The 26,118-nt window shown below is 40.1% G+C and overlaps 1 protein-coding gene across 1 annotated transcript in view; it reads left to right on the top strand.

Moving 5' to 3' along the window:
• The window catches only part of SPOCK1 (SPARC (osteonectin), cwcv and kazal like domains proteoglycan 1), a 781,029-nt gene that overhangs the window by 745,609 nt on the left and 9,302 nt on the right, over positions 1-26,118 (top strand). Inside the window, exons 7-9 of the mRNA XM_036751616.1 lie at positions 9,610-9,726; positions 19,637-19,858; positions 21,702-21,764. Of these exons, the coding sequence (XP_036607511.1) occupies positions 9,610-9,726; positions 19,637-19,858; positions 21,702-21,764 (402 nt within the window). The remainder of the gene's footprint in view (positions 1-9,609; positions 9,727-19,636; positions 19,859-21,701; positions 21,765-26,118) is intronic.

Genomic DNA, 26,118 nt, shown 5'->3' with positions numbered 1-26,118 from the left:
CCCACACACACATATACCCCTACATTGATACAGAAAAAGGTAATGGAGAACATCATTAACTATTGACTTATATGCCAACTCTCCTATTTATACCAAATTTTATGAGAATCAACTATACATGAATCTTGTGTATCCATATGCTAGGGGAACAAACAAGTAATATTCAACAGTGGACCACATCTTTACCATCTCATAATCAACTACTTCCAGGAAATTGAAAAGCTCTGAAAAGGCCCCATCTTTTCAATTTCACTGGCATTAAGACATGAAATACCACTGCTTATTCAGAACTAAAGATATATTGACAGAGAGGAGAAATGAATAAGCACATTGTAGGTATAAGCAGGCTGCAACACCTGTGTTGTAGTGAGGAATTCTGAAGAACAGGAGTAAAAAAAAATGTCATCAGGGAATTATATGACAGAGAGAAGATGGGCTGGTTGTATGGCATTAAGGAGGGACCAAGGTCCTCCACTGGTACCCTCTTGATGACAGTGAAAGTGAGGAAGATCTCTAGCATATTGGGTGGACTCCTAGTGTTGGACTTTTGGGAGAACGTGGATAGGAGTTGCACAGGCAGACATGGAAGGTAATTCTCAAATTGATGTAGGTCAAGGGGAATTTGTTAAGTGCCTGCTACATTCTGGATCATAGAATCATTTGAGTATATGAATATTTATGTGCAAAGCACTGTGGTGAGAACTGGGGGTACAAATAGAAAAGCAAATTTGGCCCTTATTTCAATGGCTTCACATTCTTATTTGGGAGACAATAAATATAGGGTGTTTCAGCTAAGTCCTTTGAGTATATCTGTGAGGTATCATATCTCCTTTTGTGTCATTTCCATTCAGAAACCAGTATCTGTTTCCGATGTTGAACCATTTGATGACGCCAAGGACTTGGTTGGTGAAAATTTTCTTTTCCCATCCTTCAATAGCTGGGGCTACTGAGGAGGCAGGCACAGTTGTCAGCTAAGCTTCCTGGAGGATGACTGCAGAGAAAATCTGGAAGCAGCGCTGGTTGCCAGGATCGTTGGATAATTACCGATATTCTGGGGACTTATAATTTTACCTACTCTTTGGTGGTAGCCTGGGTCAGTGGTTGGTGGTGGTGGGGATGGCAAGCTATTTCTACAGAGACTGGCCTCAATTTAACCCTCCAATAGCTGCTTCTCTAGGCCACAAACCTACAGCACAGTGAAACTGGGACTGTGTATGGGCCAATTACTTGTTCTCAGACCTGCCCTGGAAGCCTGATCAAAACTACTAAACTCTTGCTTTATATAGTAAATAACTGGATTTCAATAAACAAAGCACAAGAATGGTAACCAAATCTACTTATCAATAAGACTAAAGAGAGATTGATTTTGGGGGTAAAAGAAAGCACAAAGAAAGGTCATCAAGAGATAAGGAAAACCTGAAAAAGGCTACAGATTTAAGGGAAGCTTAAATTATCAGGAGAACCTAAAGTGAAAGAGTTGACCTGATGTATTGACAAAATATTGACTCCTTACATGTGAACCAGTGTCTTTTGTGGGAAGGGATAGGAGAGGGATAGGTTGTTTAAGTGGTGAGAGGGAAAATGGGAGGCAGAGAGGAGCTAGTGATGTAGCCTCTATCAAATACATGAGTGAACAGGGAAAGGATGTTGATTCTGATGGTCTCTCAGCAACAGTGAAGAGGATATGGGAGGATAACAAGTCAGCACACATTTATTAAGCACCTACTGTATGCCGGGCAGTGTACTAAGTTCTTGGGATACAAGAAAGGGGAAAAAATTACAGTCTTTGCATAGCAAGTGATTTGTGTTGAGTCTTGAAGGAAGCCGAAGAAATGAAGAGGCAAAAGTGAGGAGGGGGAATATCTCAGGCTTGGAAAATAGTCAATGCAATGGAACAGAGATGGAGTGTTGTGTGTGAAAAAAGCCTAGCAGGCCAATATTGCTGGACCTCTGAGTACATAAGGAAAGGAAAGTGTTACTAGAAAAGTGGGGAAGTGGAAGTGATGAAGACCTTTCTTTTCAATATTGGAGGTAATGTGGAGCCAACTGAAGTTAATTGAGCATGTGTTTGGGGGTGACATGATGAAACCTACCTTTTAGAAGAATCACTTTGGCAACTAAGTTCAGGAAGATAGATTGGAGCAGGGAGAAATTTGAGTCTGGAAACCAATTAGGAAGCTTACTGTGATAGGTCAGAGGAGAAGTGATGGGGGCCTGAAATAGGGTCATGGTGTTAGCAGTGGAAAGGATGGAGGCTTAAGAGGGAAGAAATTGGGATAGGGGGACAAAAAGGACTGAGTCTCAGCTCAAATGCCACTTTCAACAGGAGGCCTTTTCCAATCTCCTCCGCTGCTAGTAACCTCCCCTCCAAGTTTATCCACTATATACTCTATACGAATATATGTTTATCTGTTTATATACCTGCAATCTCCTTTACTACAAGTTCCTTCAGGGCAGGGACAGTTTTTGCCTCTATTTTTGTCCACATGACTTATCACAATAGCTGGCACCTAGCAAGAACTTAATAAATGCTTGTTGGTTGACCAACAAGAAGGGAAGGGGTGATACTGAAGAGCACTGGGGAGGAGTAATGGAGTGTCTATCATGGGAGACCTCGTGAAAAGTTTAGTCTGGAGAGAGCTGGCAGAGGGGGAGACCACCTTCTCTGAGAAAGATTTGTGCCTTCCTTCATAGACAGCATCTTTCTCCAAGCAGGGGAATGCTTGGGTTCCTAGGACAACTGGCACATAGAGTGGTGGAGGAGACATGGAGCCAGAGATGGAATGGCAATAGCATAAAAATAAGATATGAGAAGGAGCGCAAACATGGAATTTCAGAAGCTTTCTCTCCGTAAGGTACACCAAAATTATAAATAGGGAATGAGCAAAGGTATATCCGATGAATCAGAAAAGAAAATTCAGATAGAATGGAAACAAAAGCTTCCAAGGACAAAGGACTGACTTAAAAGTGAAAGGGGATGTGAAGCAAGCAAAATAAAAGAAATAAATGGGAGAAGAAATGTCATGGAAAGAAGAAAATGAGGTTAAAAGAAAAAAAAAAACTTCTGAAGTATAAAAGGGGCTTAGTTGATGTTACCAGTTAAAACAGCTTGTACCTTTCTGATGCAGAAATTCCTGAACCCACCTGGGCTCAAACTCCTTTCACATTCTATATTACAAAACCAGCGTCTTGCGATAGCTTAAAAATTTGTAGTATGTGTACAAAATGTGCAGCCACTTCCTCTGTCTCTGTCCTAACCTACGTCCTCCTCAGTTTCCTTAACTGTACCTAGGTTTTCTTCACTCTTCATGTTCCTTCTTGTTAGGCATCTGCAAGTATATGCCCACACTCCCTTGACAACTTGGTGTGGATTTGTGAGAGAATGTGACCCAGATTTCTCTGTGAATTGTGATATACTGATTATTCCCGTATTTGCTTCCCATTGAATAAATATAGATATTATTCTTGCTTTTGCCATATTATTAAGGAGGAAGGGAAGGGAACGCAGGAATTATAATGGCCTGCAGGCTCAGTCATTTTTTCGCTGCCAAACAACACTTCTAAATTCTTTATCCAGTCCCCTTGTGTCTGTCCTCACATTTTCATGAGAAGAACTGCTTTTCTTCACAAATGGACTTTTGTCAGCTTTTCATACATGAAAGCTTTCTGCACCTTTTGGCAACCAAAGTGTTCCTAAACAAAAAGGACAGCTCTTTACATCCTTAACAAGTTCATTTAATCCTTTTTCTTTACATAACAGCTCATTTCCTGCCCTAAAGTTCACTTTCTGCCCCTCTAAGTAACCGAACTGTTCAAATATGAAAGTGACGGTAACTTATAAATTTATTATAAGTTTGGCTTGTATTTCCCTTATGCATATCCCCCATTAAAAGCCTACAAAATTAATCATGTCTTATTTCCTGTTAAGATTTTTATCTCTATCCATGATCTGGTTGGTCCTGAAAAAAGCCACTGACGTTGTAGTTTAGAGGTATTGACTACATGAAAATAATAAAGCTTAGCATCATTGAGACTTTCAAATAGCTAATTAGGTAAAGAGTCAGCCATATTCTAGCAGCTCCTGTGCAGCTGGCGCCATTTATGTGTTGAGTTCACAAATGCCTTTTTCTTCCCAGGGCAAGAGAATGGGGGGGCGGGGAGAGGAGGTAATGCATCCAAGCATTTATTAACCTGTGATGCGCTAGGTACTATGCCAAGAACTTTACCAAAGTTATCTGATTTGGTCCTCACAACAAGCCTGGGAGGTAGGTGCTATTTATTATACTCATGTTTCTATTAAGGAAACTGAGGCAGACAGAGATCCAATTATTTGACCAGGGTCACGTATCTAGTCTGAAGCCAGTTTTGAATTCAGGTCTTCTTAATCCAGGGGCAGCTAGGTGGTGTGGTGGATAGTGTGCTGGGTATAGAGTCATTGTATGTTTCCCCCAACAATTCAATTTCCACTTCACATCAACACATCACTTTAGTTTTGAAGCAGCCCTGATATTATCTTCTTGAGTCCAAATCTGGCCTCAGACATTTATCAGCTGTGTGGTCCTGGACAAATCATTTAGCCCTGTTTGTCTCAGTTTCCTCATCTGTAAAATGAGCTGGAGAAGGAAATGGCAAACCTCTCCAGTGTCTCTGCCAAGAAAACCCCAAATGAGGTCATGAAGAGTCAGACACAACTGAAAACGACGGAACGACTACTGAGCTTGTGATTCCAAGCCCAGCAGCAGCCTCATGGGTAGAATTGCCTCGACAATATATACTCCAGCTTCTGGATTCATGAAGCAATGATGTGGGTATGTCATCCCTGCACCCACCCTCCTAAGTGGAGTTTTCCCATGCAGGCAGGTGCTGTGCTATTCTTGCCAGCCTACTGTATGTAGGCTGCTGGCTCAACTTCTCCCATGACTAGGCACTGGCATGACTCTTTAGTCTCTAGCAGTGGCCTTGGTGGTTAGATGATGCAGTGGGTAGAGTACTGCTAAGGAGACTGGACCCAATGGCCTTCAAAGTCCTGTTAGCTCCAAGTCTATGATTCTGATGTAAGGGTAGGACTTTATTGATTATCCCACCCACATATAATTAATTACCTTTCTTAGGTAAGAACATTTCTTGATTGATTCAATCAATCAAAACAACAGGGCTCATATATTATACACCACTTTGAATCAATCAGAGCCATTGTGTAAAAAATTTGATTATATCTTAAGGAAAGTATATAAAATGAAGGAGCTATCCAAGCATGGAGGAAACCTATAGTCCCTGCTAATGTATCAATTGAGTTCAGGAGTTCTAAGCTATAGTAGGGCTAAAGCCTGATTGAATGCCTATACTATCTGACACTATTATGAGTACCCAAGAGTCGAAATTCATCATGCTATCTAAGGAAGGGTCAACTGGCCCAGATTGGAGAAAAAAGAATATTAAGACTTGACTGATAAGTAAGCAGCATTGGGATTATCCCCTTGAATGGCTGCTGTTTTACCACCAAAATATTTCTAGTAAACTGAATTTTGACTCAAATGCAAAGAGGTTAAAAGTTAACCAGAGAGAGACATAAATATAAATTTAGGTAGAGAGCCAAGCCTCTGTCTACACTTTAGAGATTTTCCTAATTGAGGCTTGGAGGGATTATACTGAACATGTAACTCTTCATCTAAAATTAACTTCCTAAAGCTTAAGAGGAAGGAGGCACATGGATCGTAGGGACCATTATATTTCTCCTAGACTAAAAATGAGCTAATTTTCACAATAGAATGTTTAACTATGATTTTGTCATCTGTCCTCTCCAGTTACACAACCACCACCCTCACTCAGGGCCTTATCACTTTTACCCTAGACTATTACAGTAGTCTCCCAATTGGTCTCCCTTTCTTAAGTCTCTCCCCGTGATAATCCACCTACAGTGTTGCTAAAGGAGTTTTCCAAAAGCACAGACCTGATTATTCCCCTACTCAATAAGTATCTCTGAGATCAAATAAAATCTTCTATTTGGCATTTAGGACAGCTAGGTGGTGAAGTGGCTAGAGTTCTGAGGGGCTATAGTGTCTGGGAGCTGCCTTGAACCCCACCTTGAATCTTGCCATTTGATCTGGCCTTTGCTTGAGGCCATAAGATTTTCCTGCCCAAATCTATTGCTCTTAATCTAGCCTAGCCCTCCACTGTCTGTTACCTCCCATTGTACAGTTCCAGATTGCCTCTGGCCACTTCCCACCCTTGATACCCTTGCCCTAGCCCATTGGTCAAGTTAGCCTTCATCTATTTCCCCCCTTAATCCCATTCCCAGAGTCTGACCTTACGCCAGTCTTCTCCTCCCCCCCCCAACCTCCTGAAGTCCCATCAATATCCTCCCTAATCCCCTCCTCCCACCATCCCAGACCGCTTGGACAACCATAGACTCCTCCCACAATCTTTCTGCATATAAGTCTCATCTTGCCTCCTTGAAGGTGCTCAGGTTCAACCTAGCTCAGCTCAGATTCAATCAAGCTGAGAGTCAGTCTGGCCCACTTGTCAATACAAGCTTCACAAATGCTTAGGCTGCTTAAGAGTCTGGCCAATGTGGTGAATCTTTAATAAACTTCGTCTTTTTTGGCTGAGGTTTTAGGGGTGCTCTGGACCCCAAAATACCAAAATGCCAGGTCCTACCAGAATGAATTTGACCCAAGCCTTCTTACAGCCAAAGAAAAACAAAGTTTATTAAAGATCCACCATATTGGCCAGACTCTTAAGAAATCTCACCATTGGAATCTGAGCATTTGTGACACTAATGCCCCAGGCCACATGGAATCTGAGCTGAGCTTGATTGAATCTGAGTGCCTTCATGGAGGCAAGATGAGACATATATGCAGAAAGAATGTGGGAGTGATCTATGGTTGTCCAAATAGTCCGGGATGGTGGGAGGAGGGGTTTAGGGAGGATATTGATGGGACTGGGGGGACTGGGGCGAGGTCAGACTTTAGGAATGGGATTAAGGGTAGGAAATAGCTGAAGGCTACCTGGAGGGCTAAGCCAGGTTACAGGTAACAGATTTGGGCATGAAAAGCTTATGATCTCAAGCAAACACCAGATCAAGTGGGAAGATTCAAGGGGGTTCGGAGAGCCTATACCCCATATGTGCCAAACCTGGAGTCAAGAGGACCTGAGTTCAAATCCAACCTCAGACATTAGCTGTATGACCTTAGGCAAGTCACTTACCCCTGTTTACCTCAGTTTCCTCCTCTATTAAGTGAGTTAGAGAAGGAAATGGCAAGCCATTCCAGTAACTCTGCCAAGAAAACCCCAAAAGGGGTCATGAAGAGTCAGACACAACTGAAAATGACTAAGCAACAACAGTGACAGTCTGTTTTCATCTCTATGTTCTTGCTTTTGCATGGGCTATTGATCCCTCGTACCTGGAATGCACACCCTCCTCAACTCAGGCTCTTAGCATTCTAGTTTCCTACAAAGCTTAGCTTTCTACCATAGGTGGAGCCTTTTCCTATTTCTCTGTTAGACCCTTACCCCTCCAAAGAGTTCTGTATTAATTTTGCATAAATTATCCTTAATGTCTTGATATTAATAATATTGATATGCTATCCCTTCATAAATCTTCTCTTTTTTTTGCTTGATTTTCTTAATTCCTATTTAAAGCTAAGGACCTTTATTGTCAATCCTCCCTTTAATTTAAAAAGCATATTGACTGTCTTCTAATGGAAAAGTGGTATACTTTGTTACTGGCTTTCTATAGAGAGATTGAAGATTTGCTATTGCTATTACGTTTACATTGGTAGAAAGCTGACCTAGTGGGAAAGAGCAGGTTCTTTTGTTTTTATAATAGCCTTCCTCCTCTGGCCTTGGGGGAAGAGGCCTTGCCTTCTCCTAAAAAGGGTCCTACTGTTTCAGTCCTGAGGGAACCTGAACCCTAATATGGGGACAGTCTTTTCTCAAACTTTCTCTAACTCACTTCCTCACCTTTGATTGGGACATTGGGGAAATCTCAAGGCTTAGATATGACTCATATCTAGGGTTACCCCAAAAGGGATTAGCAGGGCCCCTTCAAGAAAAGTTATTTAGTGTACAAAGTAGTAGACTTCGAATATAGTAAAGCTTTTCATTTCTTCCACCAACAAAGAAATACTTAAAGTACAAATGATTCATAAACTGTGAATTGACAAATTTTTAAAATGTGAAATGGTTACCTGTAATAGTGGACTCACAGAAGCTTACAGACACAGAAAATCTGTGAAAAGCACTCAGGAGATTCATAGAAGCTCAGCACCTTTGTTATGTTCTACCAAAAGGTAAATATGCCCAAGAGACTTATGTGACTGCTTAACAGAGTTCATTCGGACCTCAGTCTGTACTGTCTAAGTATCAGTTCAGTTATGGTCCGTGTGCTGTGGCCAGTCAGTCATGCCTGCCTCATCTTCCTGGCCATCTTTTCATATGAGAAGGGTGTAGCCACAGGAAGCACCTCTTGCTGCCAGCCCTGGGATCTCTCACTAACTCCAGATCTCATGAACTCATCAGTTAGTCCCCAAGAATGTAAATATCTATCTCAGGATCATTGTTTGATCACCTGTGCTCAAAGAAATAAAGACACAGCAGGGAGGTGGTTGAAGACTTGAGATCTAGTCTCATGCTAGCACATGTATACATTGCTATGTACATTAGATGCCTTTGCTGCTTCAAGGAAGGCAAAAGAGAAGATACTGACCCCCTGCCTCCAATGGGAGTCCAAAGGAGAGCTGGCAGTCTGCCAACCAATATGCTCAAAAAGGAAGAGAGAAAGAATTGCTACTCTTTCTCCTTTTAATCCTACTTAATGAGCTCTCCTTGAACATTTATGAATCATCAATAGCCCCCAAGGATGGGAGCAAATAAAATACTCTGGGTGTGTGTGTCCTTTAGTAAGAAGTCCCTTGGAAGGGGACAGGGTGCAGCAGTCTCCATGGGGTGGGACCCATGTAGCCTGGACCAGCAGTTGGGAGTGGGAGGAGCCTGCCCTGATTACCTCACTACATTCTATGGATACCATTTATTTTTATCTAATAATTTCCCCTTAACCCTGCCTTCATTGATTCCTTCCTTGTAACAAAGAAAAATATATATTTTTTAGCAAAACCCAATGACTTGGTGACTGTGTTTAACAGCATATACCATATTCCTTATTCATATTTTCCCATCTCTTTGGTGACAAGAGGGAAGCATGTTTCATCATTTGTCCTTCAGGCCCACAATTAGTCATAGTTAATCAGAATTCAACTTTCTTTTTGGTGTTGCTTCTAACTTACATTATTAAAGTCATTCTGTATATTGTAGTCCTGGCTCTGCTTACTTGACTCTGTGTCATTTCGTATAACTGTCCGCAGGTTGCTCTGAATTCCTCATAGCCAACAACACAATTAGATTTTATATCTGGAAGGGTCCTCAGAAGTCATCTAATCTAATCTCATATGAAAGATGAGGAAAGTGAGGCCCAGAGATTTTAAGTGACTTGTCTAAGGTCACTCATGTGGAAACTTTCTGTTTTTGATCTCCTCAGAGGATATTCCCAGTAGTGGGTCAAAAGATACAAACAATTTAATAACTCAACCTCTCCTTTGTATTTCTCTCTAGGCTGCACAGACAAGGAACTGAGGAATCTTGCTTCCCGGCTGAAAGATTGGTTTGGAACTCTTCATGAGGATGCGAATCATGTCATCAAGCCCACAAGCTCAGACCCAGCACAAAGCAGTAAGAATAGATATTTTTTTTCAGCAGGAATAGGTGAGGTAGAACTGGACCTTAATCTACAAAGATTGTAATACCTATGAGCCATGTCACAGGGATACTATGAAATATTGTAATGTAATGCTGATAAAAGCATAGTGAAAAGAGGACCTGCCTTGGAGTCTTTGTATTAAAATGTAATAGTCTGAGTAGACTGATATTTTAAAACATTATTAGCCTACGCCTTATCTGGGTTTTCTCTGAGCCACATAGGGCATGTGGAAGATCACCAAAGACATGCATCACCAACTTGACACCATTGAAGGGCTAGCTCTGGCCTAGCCTGTGGAGTCTGGCAAGGGCTGATCTTACAACATGGCCCATAGAATACCATGCCTCGGATTGAAACAGGAGACAAGCCATTTCAGTGCCAGGCATGTAATAGATGAGAGGTTTTGTTCACCCACATTGAGTTTATCCAGCTTAAAATGATATTGAGAAGGGTGGCATAAGGTGCTGGGCATGAAGAAGAAAAGGAAGGTAGGGCATTAGAATGTCAATCCCCAATGGCTAAGGCAGAACTTTGCAGATAATAAAAATAGTTTATATTCATACGGTGATTTAAGGTATAAGTATTTTACATATGTTATCTCATTTGATTTTTTTCTTTCTTTTTTTGTTACTTCCCTTAATGTACTTCAGGTGTGATATTATGGGGCACTGTGTGTTATAATTTTCTGTGCAGGTATGTTCTTCCTCTTTTAGCCTGTATAACTTTCATGAGAGCAAGGATAGTTCTTTATCTGAACATGTCTCATAATTACAGTTTGTTCCGAATTGTTACCTTTCTTCCCTTCACACACCACACTAAAGAAAGCCACCATTTATCTCAGATTTAAAAATATATATAAAACCATACTATGCATATTTCTATTTATCAGTTCTTTTGCTAGAGGTAGATGGCCTCTTCCTTCATAGATCCTTCCTAGTTGATCTTATAGTGCTCAGAATACCTTGGTTGTTCACAATTATTGTGTGAACAATATTGTTACTATACAATGTTCTCTTGATTCTGCTCACCTCACTTTTCATTTCATACAAATCTTTCCATGTTTTTCTAAAATCAATTCTCTCATTTGGTTTGATCCTTACAACCACCCTAGTAAGGGAAGGTACAATTTAGGCAGATAGAGGGTAAGCGACCAGCCTGGAGTCCTACAACTAATCAGTGTCTGAGATAGGACTCAAATTCAGGTCCTCATGATGCCAATGCCAACACTCAATCATCTATACCACTGAACTACCCCAGAAAATAGACAGCTTTTAGTGACACTGATAAAAATGTGTGCCAAGGAGAGTGATACGTATAGGATAAAAGAACCTTCCAGAATTATCTCATGTTATTCCCTTCCACACACTGTATTCCACATCTGAACTGAGCTATTTTTTGCCCACAGAATAGACATCTCTATATTTGCTCACACTTTTCCTTATTTCAGTTATACCCTCTCTCCTCTCTCTACCTGATAAATGCCTGTCTAACTTTAAGGAGTAACTCAAATGCTACCTCCTCCATAAAACCTATTCTTAATCCCCCAACTTGGTAATGACCTTTACCTTTGACCCTTACTTCCCTTAATGTACTTCAGATGTGATGTTATGGGGCACTGTGCGTTATAATTTTCTATGTGGGTGTGTTCTTCCTCTGTTAGACTGTATAACTTCCATAAAAGAAGGATAGCTCTTTATCTGAACATTGTATCTACCCCAAAATGTCTCATAGTGCTCTGCACATAAAGGGTAGTTGATGAATGGATCGAAAAATGGATAGATAAATCATGTTAGAGATGAATGTGAGATTGTTTGGGAGACAACCAGAGAGCTTTGGAGCATTCACCTCCAGAAGGGGACCCTACAACAACTCCATGGAAATATTTTGACTGTCAGCATCATAGAGTTCCATAGCTGAAAGGGTCCTCTGCACCCATCTACTACTCTAACTCATGCCTGAAAAAGGGTCCCTGATGCAACAAGCCCAGCAGATGGTCTTCCAATCCAGGCACTGTTTTGAAAACTTCCAGTGAGGGGAAATCCCCATCTCTACTTGTAGCCCCTTCCATTTTTTGGATAGCTCAAGTTATTAGGGTATTTTTCTGTTATAAAATCTTCATTTGTCCCATTGCTTATCAGGACATTGGAGATGGGCTCTAACAGTTAGGATGGTGACTTTAGACTTTCAAAATGTACATCATGGGTGACATGACATAAAAAAACCCCCAAGATTTAATCAAATTAAGGAGAGGGTAGATATGGGTTTAGTACAAGGTATAAAACCAACTTTCTAAAAATAAGAACTTGGGAAACCTTAGAAAAACCATTTGTATGTGGCATGAGATTTACTCACAGTATTTCAGTTCAGGTTAACAAGGAATTTTAGAATTTGCAGCCTACTATTGGTGTCATTTAAAAAAAAAACTGGGCCTCTGACTTCAATCAAACATTTATTAAGCTCTTCCTATGTGTCAGACAATGTGTTAAACACTATACATAGAAAGGCAAAACCAGATTTCATTTGCATAAGGAACTCCTGATGCAGAAATTCCTTCTACTAATGCAGATCTTTACCTGTTTTGCCATTAACATTTGAGTCAGCCATGACTGAAATGACTCAAAATCAAGTAGGGCAGCTAGGTGGCACAGAAGATAGAACCTTGAAATCTGAAAGACTCATCTTCCTGAGTTCAGATCTGGCCTCGGACACTTCCTAGCTGTGTGATCCTTGGCAAGTCACTTAACCCTGTTTGTCTCAGTTTCCATATCTGTAAAATGAACTGGAGAAGGCAACGGCAAACCACTCCAGTATCTTTGCCAAGAAAACCCCCAGATGGAGTCACAAAGCAACAGACATGACTAAAACAACTCAGAGAGTTTTAAGAGAGCTGCCTGAAGCATTGAGAGATTATGTCAAAGTCACACAACTTGAATGTGCGACTACAGACTACTTTTTATTTACTTTGCCATGACTAGGATAAGGAAAAGAGGAAACCTTATCTCTCCTCCAGTTGGGAAGGTGAGATCTGTAGGAAACCACCAGAGAGTAACACACAAAAATCATCGTCAACAAACATATATTAAGTGCCTGTTTTATGTCAGGCAGGTGCTGGGGTTACAAAGACTTTTAAAATTAAAACAGTTGTCACCCACAAGGGTGTCATAAAATGTAATCATTAGCAAAACCAAACAGTATCAAGGACCCAAATGTACTGACCAGGCAGTAAGTACCATAGGACACATGGGTATTAACCATTAACCAAGTGCTGGGTTCTAAACTCAAATAACTTATCCTCTTCTTCAAGATAAAATACTCCATTGGTCTTGGATTATTCTCTTCAACCAGAAATGGCAGTGGGAAAAGGATGATTTAAGAGTTTTTACAGTGGATCAAGACATTGTATTCCTGAGAGACATAGTGTTTGCCCTTCAAAAGCTAGGTATCCATATGTGTCCATTCCAGCTGGGCATCTGTAGGATAGATGAAAGGAGCAGCTGTTCTCACAAGAGTTATTTCACAGTCGTCCCTCAGGATTTATGGGCAATTAATTCCTTTCCCATCTGAAGGGAACTTCTGCTCAGGAGGCTAGGGGCAGCCAGCCCCATTGGCCTCTTTGAACTGCCTTTCAACAAAGGTCAGATTGATGGGCTAAGCTAAGTTAGCTATTCTTCTTAGCCCAATACCACAAATGCATCTTCTTTTCTTTAGACAACCTTGAAAGGTTGTAGGCTTGCTCCATGACGGAGAATCATATTGATTTCCTGAAGAGGCATTCAAAATGTTGCTGCCACTGTTATATAATGTCCTAATTATATCATTATGTGTTTTAATGTCTCAAGGCAATTAATATGAAAGGAGAAAAAAGGAACGACTTTCTTAGGTTAGCCTCTAAGGCCCATAGAAAGTGAAGTTTTAAGTTGGAGACTTAAGAGTTCTCAGGGAGATATTTCTGGCATGCTGAATTTTGCTATTTTCTTTATTCTCTGGCATCCAGCTGAAAGGAGGATCCTCGGGCTTCTTCCTTTGGCAGCCCCTCCTGCTGTAACTGCTAAAAGCCTCTTGACAGTACAAATCCTTGATCTCTTTGCCCTCCATTCCATGCTCGGCCAGCCTAACCCTGCTTTGGGTTAGTGTCCATCTGCTCTCTCAAACATTGGATTGACACTTCCTAGGAATTTTAGTACACATGGCAATGTCATTGATTGATTATCTGTTAGGTAATTTTCCCGGCAGAATGTAAGCTCCTTAAAAGAAGAACCTGTTTCATTTTTATCTTTGTCCTGCTAGCGCCTTAAACATAGTAAGCAATTAATGTTTGTGGAATTAAATCGTTGCTCAATCTGATTTCCAAGACAATAGTCCATTTGAAGTCTCAAATTTGAATGGGGTACAAGGGAAAGGCTCATTGGCAGCACCAAGTATTAAACTACAAGCACATACTAATCCCCAAGTAGAACAATAGTCAATGAATCAAAGAGCATTTATTTTTACAATATATATTGATTTTACATTGCCTTGATTTCTTACTGTAGCCTTCTTTCTCCCTCTTATATCAAAGATTTTTATAAAAAGGAAAAAAACTCATTAAAACTAATCAATACATTTAAAAAAACTGACATTTGCAAAATTCTACACCTATGTGCTTTCCACCTTTGGAAATGAGTGGGGAGAGATGTCTTCTCATATCTCTCCAGTAGCCATCCTTTCAACAATTATTAACAACTCCTTTCACATACCTGATAAGTGACTCTCCAGCCTCTCCTTGAAGACAATGAAGGGGGGTCCAATACCTTTTGAGGCAACCTATTCCACTTCAGGACAGCCCTGCTACTAAGGAAGATCTCCTCTACACCAGTCGTAGACAAGCCTCCTTGCCACTTCTCCTCACTATTTGTAATACTATCTTCTGGATCCAGACAGAGGAGGTCTAATTTCTCTTCCATATGACAGCCCTTCAAATACTTGAAGATAGTTATCATATTCCAAGTCTTCTCCAGGCTAAAAATCATTGCTTCCTTTGACTAATACTCACATTACATGAACTTGAGGCCTTTTGCCATCCTACATTTCTTCTTCTGAACACTTTCTAGTTTACCAATTATTTTTTCTTAAACTATGGCACCCAGAACTGAACACAATACTCCAGAAGCCCACTGACCATTGCAGAGTATAGATGGGCCAACACCTCCTTATTCCTGGGAGTTCTGCCTCTTAGTATAGCCCAAGGTTACCTTATCTTTTTTGGCTTCCATATGACACAGCTGACTCATATTGAAGATATTGTCCACTATGATCCCCCCACCCCAGATCTTTTTCCGATAAACTGCTAGTTATGTGTCTCTCATCTGGTACAAAAGAAGTTGATTTTTCAAACTCAAGTCAGATTTTAAATTTTCCCAATTCAATTTCATCTTAGTAGATTCAAATAAAAATTCCAGCCTAGATCTTTTTTGGTTCCAGAATCTGTCATGTAGCATCTTAGCTATCCTTCCCAGCTTTGTGCCATCTGTAAATCTGATATGCGTATCATTTATCCAAGTTATTGATAAAAAATATTAGGTATCACAGAGTGAAGCACAGACTCCTGGGGCACTCCACTGGAGACTTCTTATCAAGTTAACATTTAAACCATCAACAACTATTTTTTGAGTCTGGCCATTCAACCCCCTCTTGAAACTGTCTGGTTGTAATGGTCAAATCCCTTACCTTCCTTGGGCTTCAGTTTCTTCCTCTGTAGAATGAGAGGATTGGACTGAGTGAGTTCTGAGATCCCTTTCAATGCCAAATCTGTGACCTATTGGGCACCTAATTTACATATCGCCCATCTTTCCACAAAGATAGTATGATGTACTTTGTTAAATGCAAGCCAATTATATCCACATCATTCTTCTGATCTATTTTTTCAGTAAAGCTGTCACAAAAAGGAATTAGTTTAATCTGCTATGACATGTTCTTGATAAAGCCATATTGGCTCTTTGCAATCATTACATATTTTTTCATTATATTCACTAAATATCTTTCTAATTATCCATTCTTGAATTTCCTGAGAAATCCATCACAATTAAGGTCACTAGCCTAAAATTTTCAGATTTTTTGCACAGCCCTTTTTTAAATCAGGATAATGTCTGCCCTGTTTCAGCTCTGTGGTTCCTCTTGTGCTCTTCACATTCTTTTAAAATCTCACTGACAGTGGTTCAGCAATCAGACATTCTAGTTCTTCTGGTTCTTCTGGACCAGGTGAGTTGAATTCACCGAGGGTGGCTAGCTTGGTACTTCTTAATAGCTAATTTTTTTATCTTGGTTGTCAGTACATCTCCTGTTAGGAATTTTTGTTCATTTCCAGTGCAATTCATTCTCTTTGTCAGAGAAAAAAGAAAAAAGATGAGAATTAAACACTTCTCCTCTCTGTGATCATTTTCCATCATCCTATCCTCCCTCAGTAGCAGTCCTATCCCTTCTCTGATTTTCTTTCCCACAAAATAGCTAGGAAAACAAATCAACCCCCTTTTTTCAGGTTCCCTCACCCACAGCTATTTGTTCTGAATTTTCATACTAACACTATTTTTACAGGATTGACCCTGCTCTTTTTCTCTATTATTTTATAATTATATGATTATGTAATACATTATTATCATCTCCTATTACTTTCTCTTGGTTCCATATTATGTACTTAACTTTTTAAAAGCCTAAGTTGGATATTGAGTTCTCTGGGCATTCACCTGATTTACTTTCAAAAATTCACATTTTCACCACCATTGAAATTGTTTTCCTTTGGTTCTTCAGAATTTCATTTTTGAGGGTGCCCAAAATCTAAAGTACATGTCAGATTATTCTTTGCTTTCCTCTCCTGCGTCACAAATTCTAGAAGAGAGTAGTCATTTCTCCACAGGGTTCCTATCATTTCTTCCCTAGCAAATAATTCTTCTTTCAAAGAGGAAATCAGATCCAGTCTAGAATTTCTCCTTGTTAACTTTTACACCTTTATGAAATTATAGGTCATACTTTCTTCCCATGTAGTTATTGAGCCTATTTTCCATCTAGGAATCTTTCCCTGATGTTACCTTTTCCATGTGTTAAAGCTTTCTTCTTCTCCATCACAAAGGTTCCTGGGCCTAGCTGTAGGGATAGGGCCACTGTGAGAGCCTAGACCCTTTTGAATGGTGACCTTGAAAAATTGGCTGTATTATGGAATGACTAGTCTTGATTCAGGATGAAGGTGATTGATACTCAGCACTGGTCTCTTTGCTCCCGAGGAGAGAGCATCAGGCTCAGAAATCTAAAGGCAGCACCCTCCCAAAATACAGATAATGGCTTAGGATTTTTATAGTCATTTCCTTTCTGAGAGATGCATGAGCATCTTAGATCTCAACTATGATTTCTGTAAGATGTATCTAGACAAACTAAATATACGTAACATTTAGCAAAGTTTTTTTTTCTTATTAAGTGGTTATAATTAGTGTCAGAGGTATCAAACTCACAGATTGGTGTTACAGTAGTGGTAAGGGGAGGAAAACTGGACAAGCACCTTGCAAACTCCCAAGTATGGCCTGAACCAGATTAAAATGTAATTGGGCAATGTTCAAGGAAATAAATAAATGAAACGCAACAAAGATAATGTTAATTTGTAGTTTTCTAAGCCAATATGCAGCCCACGGGGATCCATTTATATCGGAGCTTGACACCAGCAAGTTATGAGACACATTTTGAATAGTGAGGCATAGTGGAGTTCTGAAGAAGCAGGAAGACTTGGGTTTCATTCCTACCTATTGCTAGTTATGTGACAACATAAAAGAATGTCAATTAACCTTTCTGAGCCTCAGGCAACTCTCTAAGACTCTAAGTTGTAGGTAGTTTGCTATCTGTCCCCAGTGATTGGAAGATATTATCACATTACTGAAATCATTAATTAATTACCAGTCTTTGACATTTAGTCTATTCAGGAGATCAAAACATTGTGGGTTAGTTTTTTTTGTTTGTTTTTGTTTTTTGAGACTTGGTCTCACTATCCTACCCAGGCCCGAGGTGCCTCTTCTAGAAGTGCCTGGGCTGAAATTTCAGCAGCCACTTCCAGACCTGATCACAATACTGATTGATTGTCATGGAAACTTTAACCTCTTCCACTTTTCCAACCTGAATGGGGTACACCTCTTCTTTAGGCAGCCTGGTGGCCCTCTGTTCCTGGGGGCTCACCATATTAGGGCTAGACTTAGCTCGGACACTCTTTTGACTTTAGCCCTAATGAATGCAACTTAGAAACCCTGACCTCAAGGGATGCATCAACCTCTTCAGCAGCAGAAAGTTTTATGCCTTCAACACTACCACCAGGGGGCAGTGCCCAAACACTGCTTTAAATTGCAGATGAATAAAAGGTATCCGGGTTGATCTGGCTCTCACATCTGGAACTTAAGGCGATGACAGAAAGAAGGGCAAACCAATTACCCTCTTTGGGCCTCAGCTTTCCCCTTTATAAAATTAACGAATTGGATTATAAGACCAGTAAGATCTTTGCCAGCTCTGACATTCCATATTTGTTTAAAATGTATTTACTAGGGGAAGTCATGATTCATGGGATTTTCCTTTTGTAGAATAAAAGTTTCCAAATTGTTTTAATTTTATTTAATTTTAATTTTTTTCCCAACTGTTGGGATTTATCTCTTGTGTAAATCAGGATATTCATTCATCATACTTCCCTGTTGTCCCATGCTTGTCTAGGTTTATTTCTTCCCCAGGTGAGCTTGAGATCAACATTTCCCCCAACTATGTAGTTCTCAGCCCAAACAGACAAACTTCCCACTGGTAAGCCCCTTTTCACTTCAAAATATTGAAGCATGAAGAATTCTCATTCCTTCAGAAAATTGTACTTAATGACCCTTAACCAATGCATTTGTACTCCCCTACAGAACTGGTGGCCCATTTTAAGCAAACTCAATATGTGAATATCTAGATTTTACACAAGAGATCAATCATGGTGATGGTAGGGGGCATCTTCACTTTATAAAGGCATATACTGTGAAATTCTCACAGTGGGCCTGCCTAGTGCATTTGAAATGTTTTGACTTATAAAAGTTTGATTTATGGCTAATGCATAAATTGTGATAGACCTAGGATCTCTAGCTGTAAAGTACCCTAGAGATCATTTTTACATCTAAAAAACAAAACAATGATAAACCTTTGGCCTAAAGAGGTTAAGGTTTTGCCCAAGGTTACACAGATAGTAGTAATATAGCAGAGAGAACGTTTGAATTTTTTTTCTCTGACTTCTAAAACAAATGATTTTCACATTGGACCTCTTTTATTTTAAAAATTTTAATTAAATTTTAATCTAATTAAAATTTTAATGAAAAATTTTAAGCTAAAAGAATAAAGTTGAATATAAGCTCTTTGAGGGTGGTGACTGTTTTGTTTTATTGTTCATTATTTGTTTATTGAAGTTGAAATTAGTGATGAGTCCATTTGGAGTTGTAGAGAAGACACTGACTCCAGAGTCAGAGGACATGAACTCAAATCTTACCTGTAATACTTACTACTTGTGTGTCCTGGATGACCTCATTCTCCTGATCTGTAAATGAAACAGTTTAACTTAGATGGTCTCTGAGATTCCTTGCAGATCTAGCTATATAATCCTGTGGCTCCATGGCCAGGGAGGAGTGGTCAGGACACCTAGTGTGCTGGTTATAGGTAAATTCTTTGTTGTAAAGCAGTGGAGAAAGGGGAGACAAGTGAATGTGGATGGGGTGGTGGTGGATGGGAAGCAGTCAGGGTTATGATAGTCTTTATAGATTTTGAATCATAGGCAAACAGGGACTTTGGGAAGGACTTTGCCTGGTTCAGCAGACTTCAGACTTTGTCCAGTTCCAGAATTTTTTTCCTGTCATCTCCTAGGGTTTGACACCAGCATTCTGCCTATCTGCAAGGACTCCCTGGGCTGGATGTTCAACAAACTGGACATGAACTATGATCTTTTGCTTGACCACTCAGAAATCAATGCCATTTACCTTGACAAGTATGAACCATGCCTCAAACCCCTCTTCAATTCTTGTGACTCCTTCAAAGATGGGAAACTCTCAAACAATGAATGGTGCTATTGCTTTCAGAAGCCAGGAGGTAAGGAGTAGGTCAGAATCCAGATAATTGGACTAATATCTAATCAGTCACATTGGTCATATGCTCATGGGGGTGGTGGGATGGGAATATTTATATTTAATTAATATATTAATTATAATTTATATATTCAATATATAACTATACTATATAACAATATATAATATAATATATAATTTATAATTAATAAATTAATATATGTCAAGCAAGAAACTAGACAACAGTGTGATAATGTGTAGAAATATAGACTTTATTTCTCCTTACTAGAATGTGCATACTATCAACTTCCAAATCCATTTCCATTTTAAGTATAGCATACTGGGGAAAAACAAACAAATGTGGAATTAGAAATCAAGGGTCTCAGTCCCTGATGTGCTCCTAAATAGCTGTGTGACTTTGGACAAGGCATTCAGACTCTCTGAGCTTCTGTTTCCTCATCTGTAAATGTCTTTTATACTTAAATGATAGCATTATTATTAGAGCAAATGAAATGAGATGACAAGGTTCTTTGAAAACACTATGTAGATGTAAAGTATTATTGTCTTCCCATTTGGATAGTCTTCCCTCTTATCAAACTAATCCAAGAGCAGGTGTGAATTGGTGCAACTTAAAGATAGTTTGTATCTGTTTCACTCCTACTTCCTCTCCAGGGGCAGATGGACAAAAAAAGGTAGGGTTAGAAAATCTCTGAGCTTACTTAAAAGGTTATATAATTGATAGGGCAGCATATATATATATATATATATATATATATATATATATATATATATATATATATATATATAAACATGCAATTGCACTTTGCAAATAGATGGATAAAGTTAGAAGATGAGGGACAACAGTCCACGGCATTGATTGGTCCTGAGACCTGAGGGCTCATCCTCCTCTTCCTCATCTGTTAAAAAAATGTGTTTAATTTACCAAACATTGCTGAGCCCTTGGGTCCCCAACCAAGAGAAGGAAAAAAGGTATCAGGGGAATATTGTGGGAGTAAGCAAAAAGTAGATTACACGAGTGCTTTGAGATTTTTCAGAAGAAAGGAGCAATGTAATTTTAAGAGATCCAAGAGTTCAGTGTGCTTGGAAAGGCAGGTAAATTCAGCCCTGGTAGGTGATGTGTAGTGAAGGTATTTTATGTACTGATGGACTCCAACAAGCTCCATTCTAATTTGAGGCTTTCACTCCTTGCCCTTCAATAGGTAAGAGACATGAGGGGTGATTCCAGCGTCTATGTATAATGATACATTGGAGAATCTATCAAAGCAAGGAGCTATTCTGGCTTCCTACTATATCTTAATAGTGGTGTCTAATTTCCTATTTCAAAGCTAGAAGGCCATGAGGGCTGAATTAGTTTGCTCGATAGCCATATTGAGGACACACTTTCCGCCATGTGAGACACAGTAAAAGGGTAGGAGACAAAGGATTCATCATTCTATTATTAAACTGATCTGGTATTTAGATTAACTGTTCTCAGCTAATGGAACCTTGATTGTCTTTCTCCTGCTAATAGAAACCTTAGGAGGTTACATGCTTCCTGATGGCAAGAAATGTCTGTTAGCCAATAGTAAATTAGACACCTGGCCTTTTTGGAGATAGTGGTCGATGGGGGAAAGAGTGTCTCACCACCCACCTACCCCCCAAACACTATTTTTAAATACACTGTGCTAGGATTTTTTTTAATGAGTAACACTAATGGCTCAAATTTGTCTCGCTGTTCAGGACCAGCATATGGAGTAATTCCATTCCCAGGTGTACTATTGGCTATATTTCATGTCAAAAGTGAAGCCAATCATTAGAGATTATATCCCACACCATCTGGAAACTGACTCTTATAAATTATATTTTAGGTCTCCCTTGCCAGAATGAAATGAACAGGATTCAGAAGCTAAGCAAGGGGAGAAGCCTGTTGGGTAAGTACAAATTTTTGCCACTCATTTGAACAAGTAATTAAAGCAGCTGTGACTGTTGTCATGTCATTCATGATGATGGCTATTTAATTAGAGGCCAGTCTCTTGTGATGGAAATGCCATGTTTTGAAGTAGATAGGTCGCTTTCTCACATCCAATGACGCAGCCCTGTGAATAAGAATAACTGATTGAGAAGCAGGCCCATACCCCATTAGTATGAAAGAGTGAGTCAACGTATAGTGGAAGAGGCATGGGATGGAACATCAGGAGAACATCTAGTGCCAGCTAAACATCAACTGAATATGTGACCTTGGGTAAGTATTTTTCATGCTCTGGGTCTGTTTCCTCATCTGTCAAATGAAAGAATTGTACTGGAGTCATTCGTTCATTCATCAAATATTTATTAAGTGCCTATGCTATATGCAGTGCAGAGGAAGAAGAAAAAGGAAGGAAGGAAGAAAAAGGAAGGAAGGAAGGAAGGAAGGAAGGAAGGAAGGAAGGAAGGAAAGAAGGAAGAAAGGAAGACGCAAGCCAAGTCCCTTGCTAAGCACAATTATCTCATTTGGTCCTAGGAGGTAGATTCTATTATTATCCTCACCTTATAATTAAGGAAACCAAGGCAGAGTTTAAGTGACTTGTGTCTGAGGCTTGATTTGAATTCAGGTCTTCCTAATTCCTAGCACTTTGCGTGGAGCTCATATTCTAGTGTAGGGAGACATGACATATCCTTATATTACTGTCTTGCAAAGGACCTGGATTCAAGTCCTACCATTGACACCCTGTGTGACCTTGTACCAATCCCTTAACTCCTATGGCCCTCAATTTCCCCATCTGTAAAATGAGAGGGGCAATAGAATGTATTACCTAAAGAAAAGTACATAAAGAAGAACGGTGATTTTTGAGAGCTAGAAGGGGCAGCTGGTTCATAGTGGACATAGCAATGGACCCAAAGGCAGAAAGGCAGGAGATTAAATCGTGCCTCAGACACATACCTATTGCACGACCCTGGACAAATCACCTACCTGCTTTGTGCTTTGGATTATCCTTAAAATGAGGATAATAATGTCTGTAGTTTTCACCTCAGTGTGGTATTGTGAGATAAAAATGAATAACGTATATAGAGTGCTTTGCAAAATCTTAAAATTAATTTAATAGCAGTGATCATTATGTAGATCCAAAAAGCTCATTTTCAGGAAGAGATCAAGGAAGGCTCCATAGAGGAGGAGGCATTTCTGAAGATCTTTGCCAAAAGTACAGAATTTCAAGAGGCAGGGATTAGGAGAGAGGGTGCCAGGACCAGGGAGCTGTGTGTTCAGGGGATGATGCCCAGTGTGATTTGAATAGCTGATTTCTGAGATCCTTTTCTTGGTTCCTCACCTATTAACAGCTCTTCATGTTTTCATCTCCAAGAATGACTGGAAGGAAAGGACAAAGAGACCTCCACGGTGTCCTCCCTGGCCCCTTCCTCGCATGTGAATGTGCACAGAAGTGGTTGCCACTGTATCCTTGTCTCTTCCCTAAAGAACTTGCTATAGCTGTCCTCATCTCCCCAAGGGAATATGTGTAGAGGGTAGAAGACAGTGGAAGCTGTCATCTGATCCCTTAGCCAATTAGACATGATGCACTTCTCTTGCCTCGATCTGAATGTCAGGGCAGGGGGAAAACCAGTAACAACAGAGCTCAGCCTTGCTTCTGACAAACGTGCTGTTTTGTAGCTGCAGTAAAGATAACGAACGCCCAGTCCTGTCAAGGCCTTTCCATTTAATTTTCCAGAGTCCTCTTTTCTCCAGCAGACAGAGTAAACGGTTGGCTTGGAAGCGGAGAATCAGCAAAATCTGGTCAACTTTCTTTGTGAATGGAAGCCAGGATTCAGTAGCATGGACCTCATGTTTTTAGAGAGCTGAAAACTGAAACGAAATCATTTAAATTTGCCCTTGTTCAGTATACGGAAGCTGGCCACCGTCTGTCATTTCTGAAGTTTGCATTAAAAACAAAGTGAGACAAAACAACAGTTCTTTGTTTGCCAGCAGGCTTGTAAAAGTGTGGGAACAACTATCACAAATAAATAAAAGGCATGTGAAATGGTGATCATTTTCCATTCCCTGCTTGGGAACAGAATACCAGGAAAATCATTCCTGGCTCTGATTCTAATTCACTGTGTGAAGAGGCAGTAAAGTCTTGTCATGGGAAACGGCCTCTGCTAAGGCATGGGAATGGGAAATGACATGTTGTATGTGAGGAACAAGAACTAGGCCAGTTTGGCTAGACCATGGAATGTGGGAAATGGAATAATGCTTAATGACTGTGGAAAGATAGATCAGATGGGTTATGAGGTGCTAAAAAGCCAAGAAGAGGCATTTACACAGTTGATTCTACAGGCAGGGAGAAACCACTGGAGCTTCTCGGACAGATGCATAACATTATCAGACCTGTGCTTTGTGAATATCATTTTGGTATTTCCACAAAATATAGATTGGAGAAGGGGAGGCAGAGGGGTCAATGGGGAGTCTATTGCAATAGCCTAGACGAGAAGTGATAATGACCATAGGAGTAGAATGAAGAATGGATGAAAGATGTTATGGACTTGGTGACTTCGATGTGTGTATGTGGGTGAATCAGAGTAGAGTCAGGTATGAGTGGTTGTGAACCTGGAAAAGGATGCTAGTATCCTTGATAGAAATATGGAAATTTGGAAGAGAAATTGTTTTGAATGTGTTGAGCTTGATATGCCGGTAGAACATACAATTGGAAATGTCAATTGGCCATGGCTGTTGCAGGACTGAACCTCAAGAGAGACATTAGAAATATCTCTACCTCTCTGTGTCTGTCTCTGTCTTTCTCTGTCTGTCTATCTGTGTCTGTCTCTGTCTATCTGTCTTTCTCTCTCTATGGATCTGCCTCTCTCTGTCTCTGTCTCTCTCTCTTTTCTCCTTGTGTGTTTGTGTATGTGTATGCGTGTGTGTGTGTGTGTGTGTGTATCTGTGAATCATCTACATAGGCTTGACCTGTAAAATGGGGGAGTTGGGCTAGATGAATTCCATTGTCCCTTCCAGTTCTCAATCTAAGATCATATGGTATAAGAGGTAAGGATTACCTAGTGGCATTGACGGCCTGAGATAAGAAGGCATATATTTGTAGGAGGCATGATCAACAAGATTGCATGACTTGTTAAGCCTCACATGTGTTGGAGCAGAGGAGGCACATGAAAGGGGGGATACAGGGGTTTGGCTAGGCATAAGCAAAGGGAGCAAAAGATTCAGGAATAGAGGACAGGATAAAGTTGAACTGATTAAGATTGAGAAGGGAAGAAAATGAACCCAGAGTAGGAGCAATAGCCCAGAAGAGCACTGAGGAGTGTGGAAGCTCCCATCAGTATGAATAGGCTTAGAAATAGTGAAGCATGGGGAGAGGTAGAAATATAAGTGGTTGTAAAGAAGAACTGAGTTCTTGAACAAGGATGTAGAACACTGGAAGGGAATGGTGAGGTCAAGGGTATGAACTTTAATATGAGTAACTAAGTAACTAAGGTGCCTCCTCTGCTCCAAACTTGGAGGCCAGGGTGTTTGAGGGAATAACATGTATGTTGAACTATGGTCAAGGTAGAGGGGAAGAATGATAACCAGGTGCTGGACTTGAGATAACAAGAAGTATGCCTTGGGGGCTGGTGCCACAAGGATCTGGAAAGGGTGAGCTATATGGATGGAATGGGGCTAAAAGGAAGAAAGATTGCTGAGTGGTGGTCAAGAGGAAAAATAGGAATATGGTAATGACAAGCAAGAAAAATGCCCATTCCTTCTCTTGGGGAGGCATGATCATAGAATTGGAAGGGACCTTAGAGGCTATTAGGCCTAATCCCCAAATATTACAGATGAGAGAGTTGACCCACAGAGGTCATTACTTGTCCAGGGATTTGAGCCTATGTCTTCATCACTCGATAATCACTTCTCTCCTCAAGAGGGTGCATCCAGTATTGGGATGAAGCGATCATGTTTTATGTTGTTGAAAGGTGAAAACCATGCATACCTGAAGTCAATATATTGAGCTCTGATTTTGTGAATCTAGGAAGTGTCTCCACTGAATACAGCTCATACTATAACTCATTTGTAACTTATAGTCTTAGGGAGTTGCTTGAAGCTCAGAGAATTTAATTGACTTGGCCATAATCATACAGCTAATAAGTGCAAGAGGAAGGATTTGAATCCAGAACTTCCTAATTCTTAGGTATGCCACACTGACTCTTGAAATATATTAATATTAAGAATCAGTGGACCCAATACTGGAATCCATGACTCATGATGCCAACCTTTTTTGGACTTAGTTACCTGTCACAGAGTGGTACAGCTCACAGATTGTTGTT

This window comes from Trichosurus vulpecula, chromosome 3 (assembly GCF_011100635.1).
Source record: "Trichosurus vulpecula isolate mTriVul1 chromosome 3, mTriVul1.pri, whole genome shotgun sequence".
Lineage (NCBI taxonomy): Eukaryota > Metazoa > Chordata > Mammalia > Diprotodontia > Phalangeridae > Trichosurus > Trichosurus vulpecula.
This window is presented reverse-complemented; position numbering and strand designations above follow the sequence as displayed.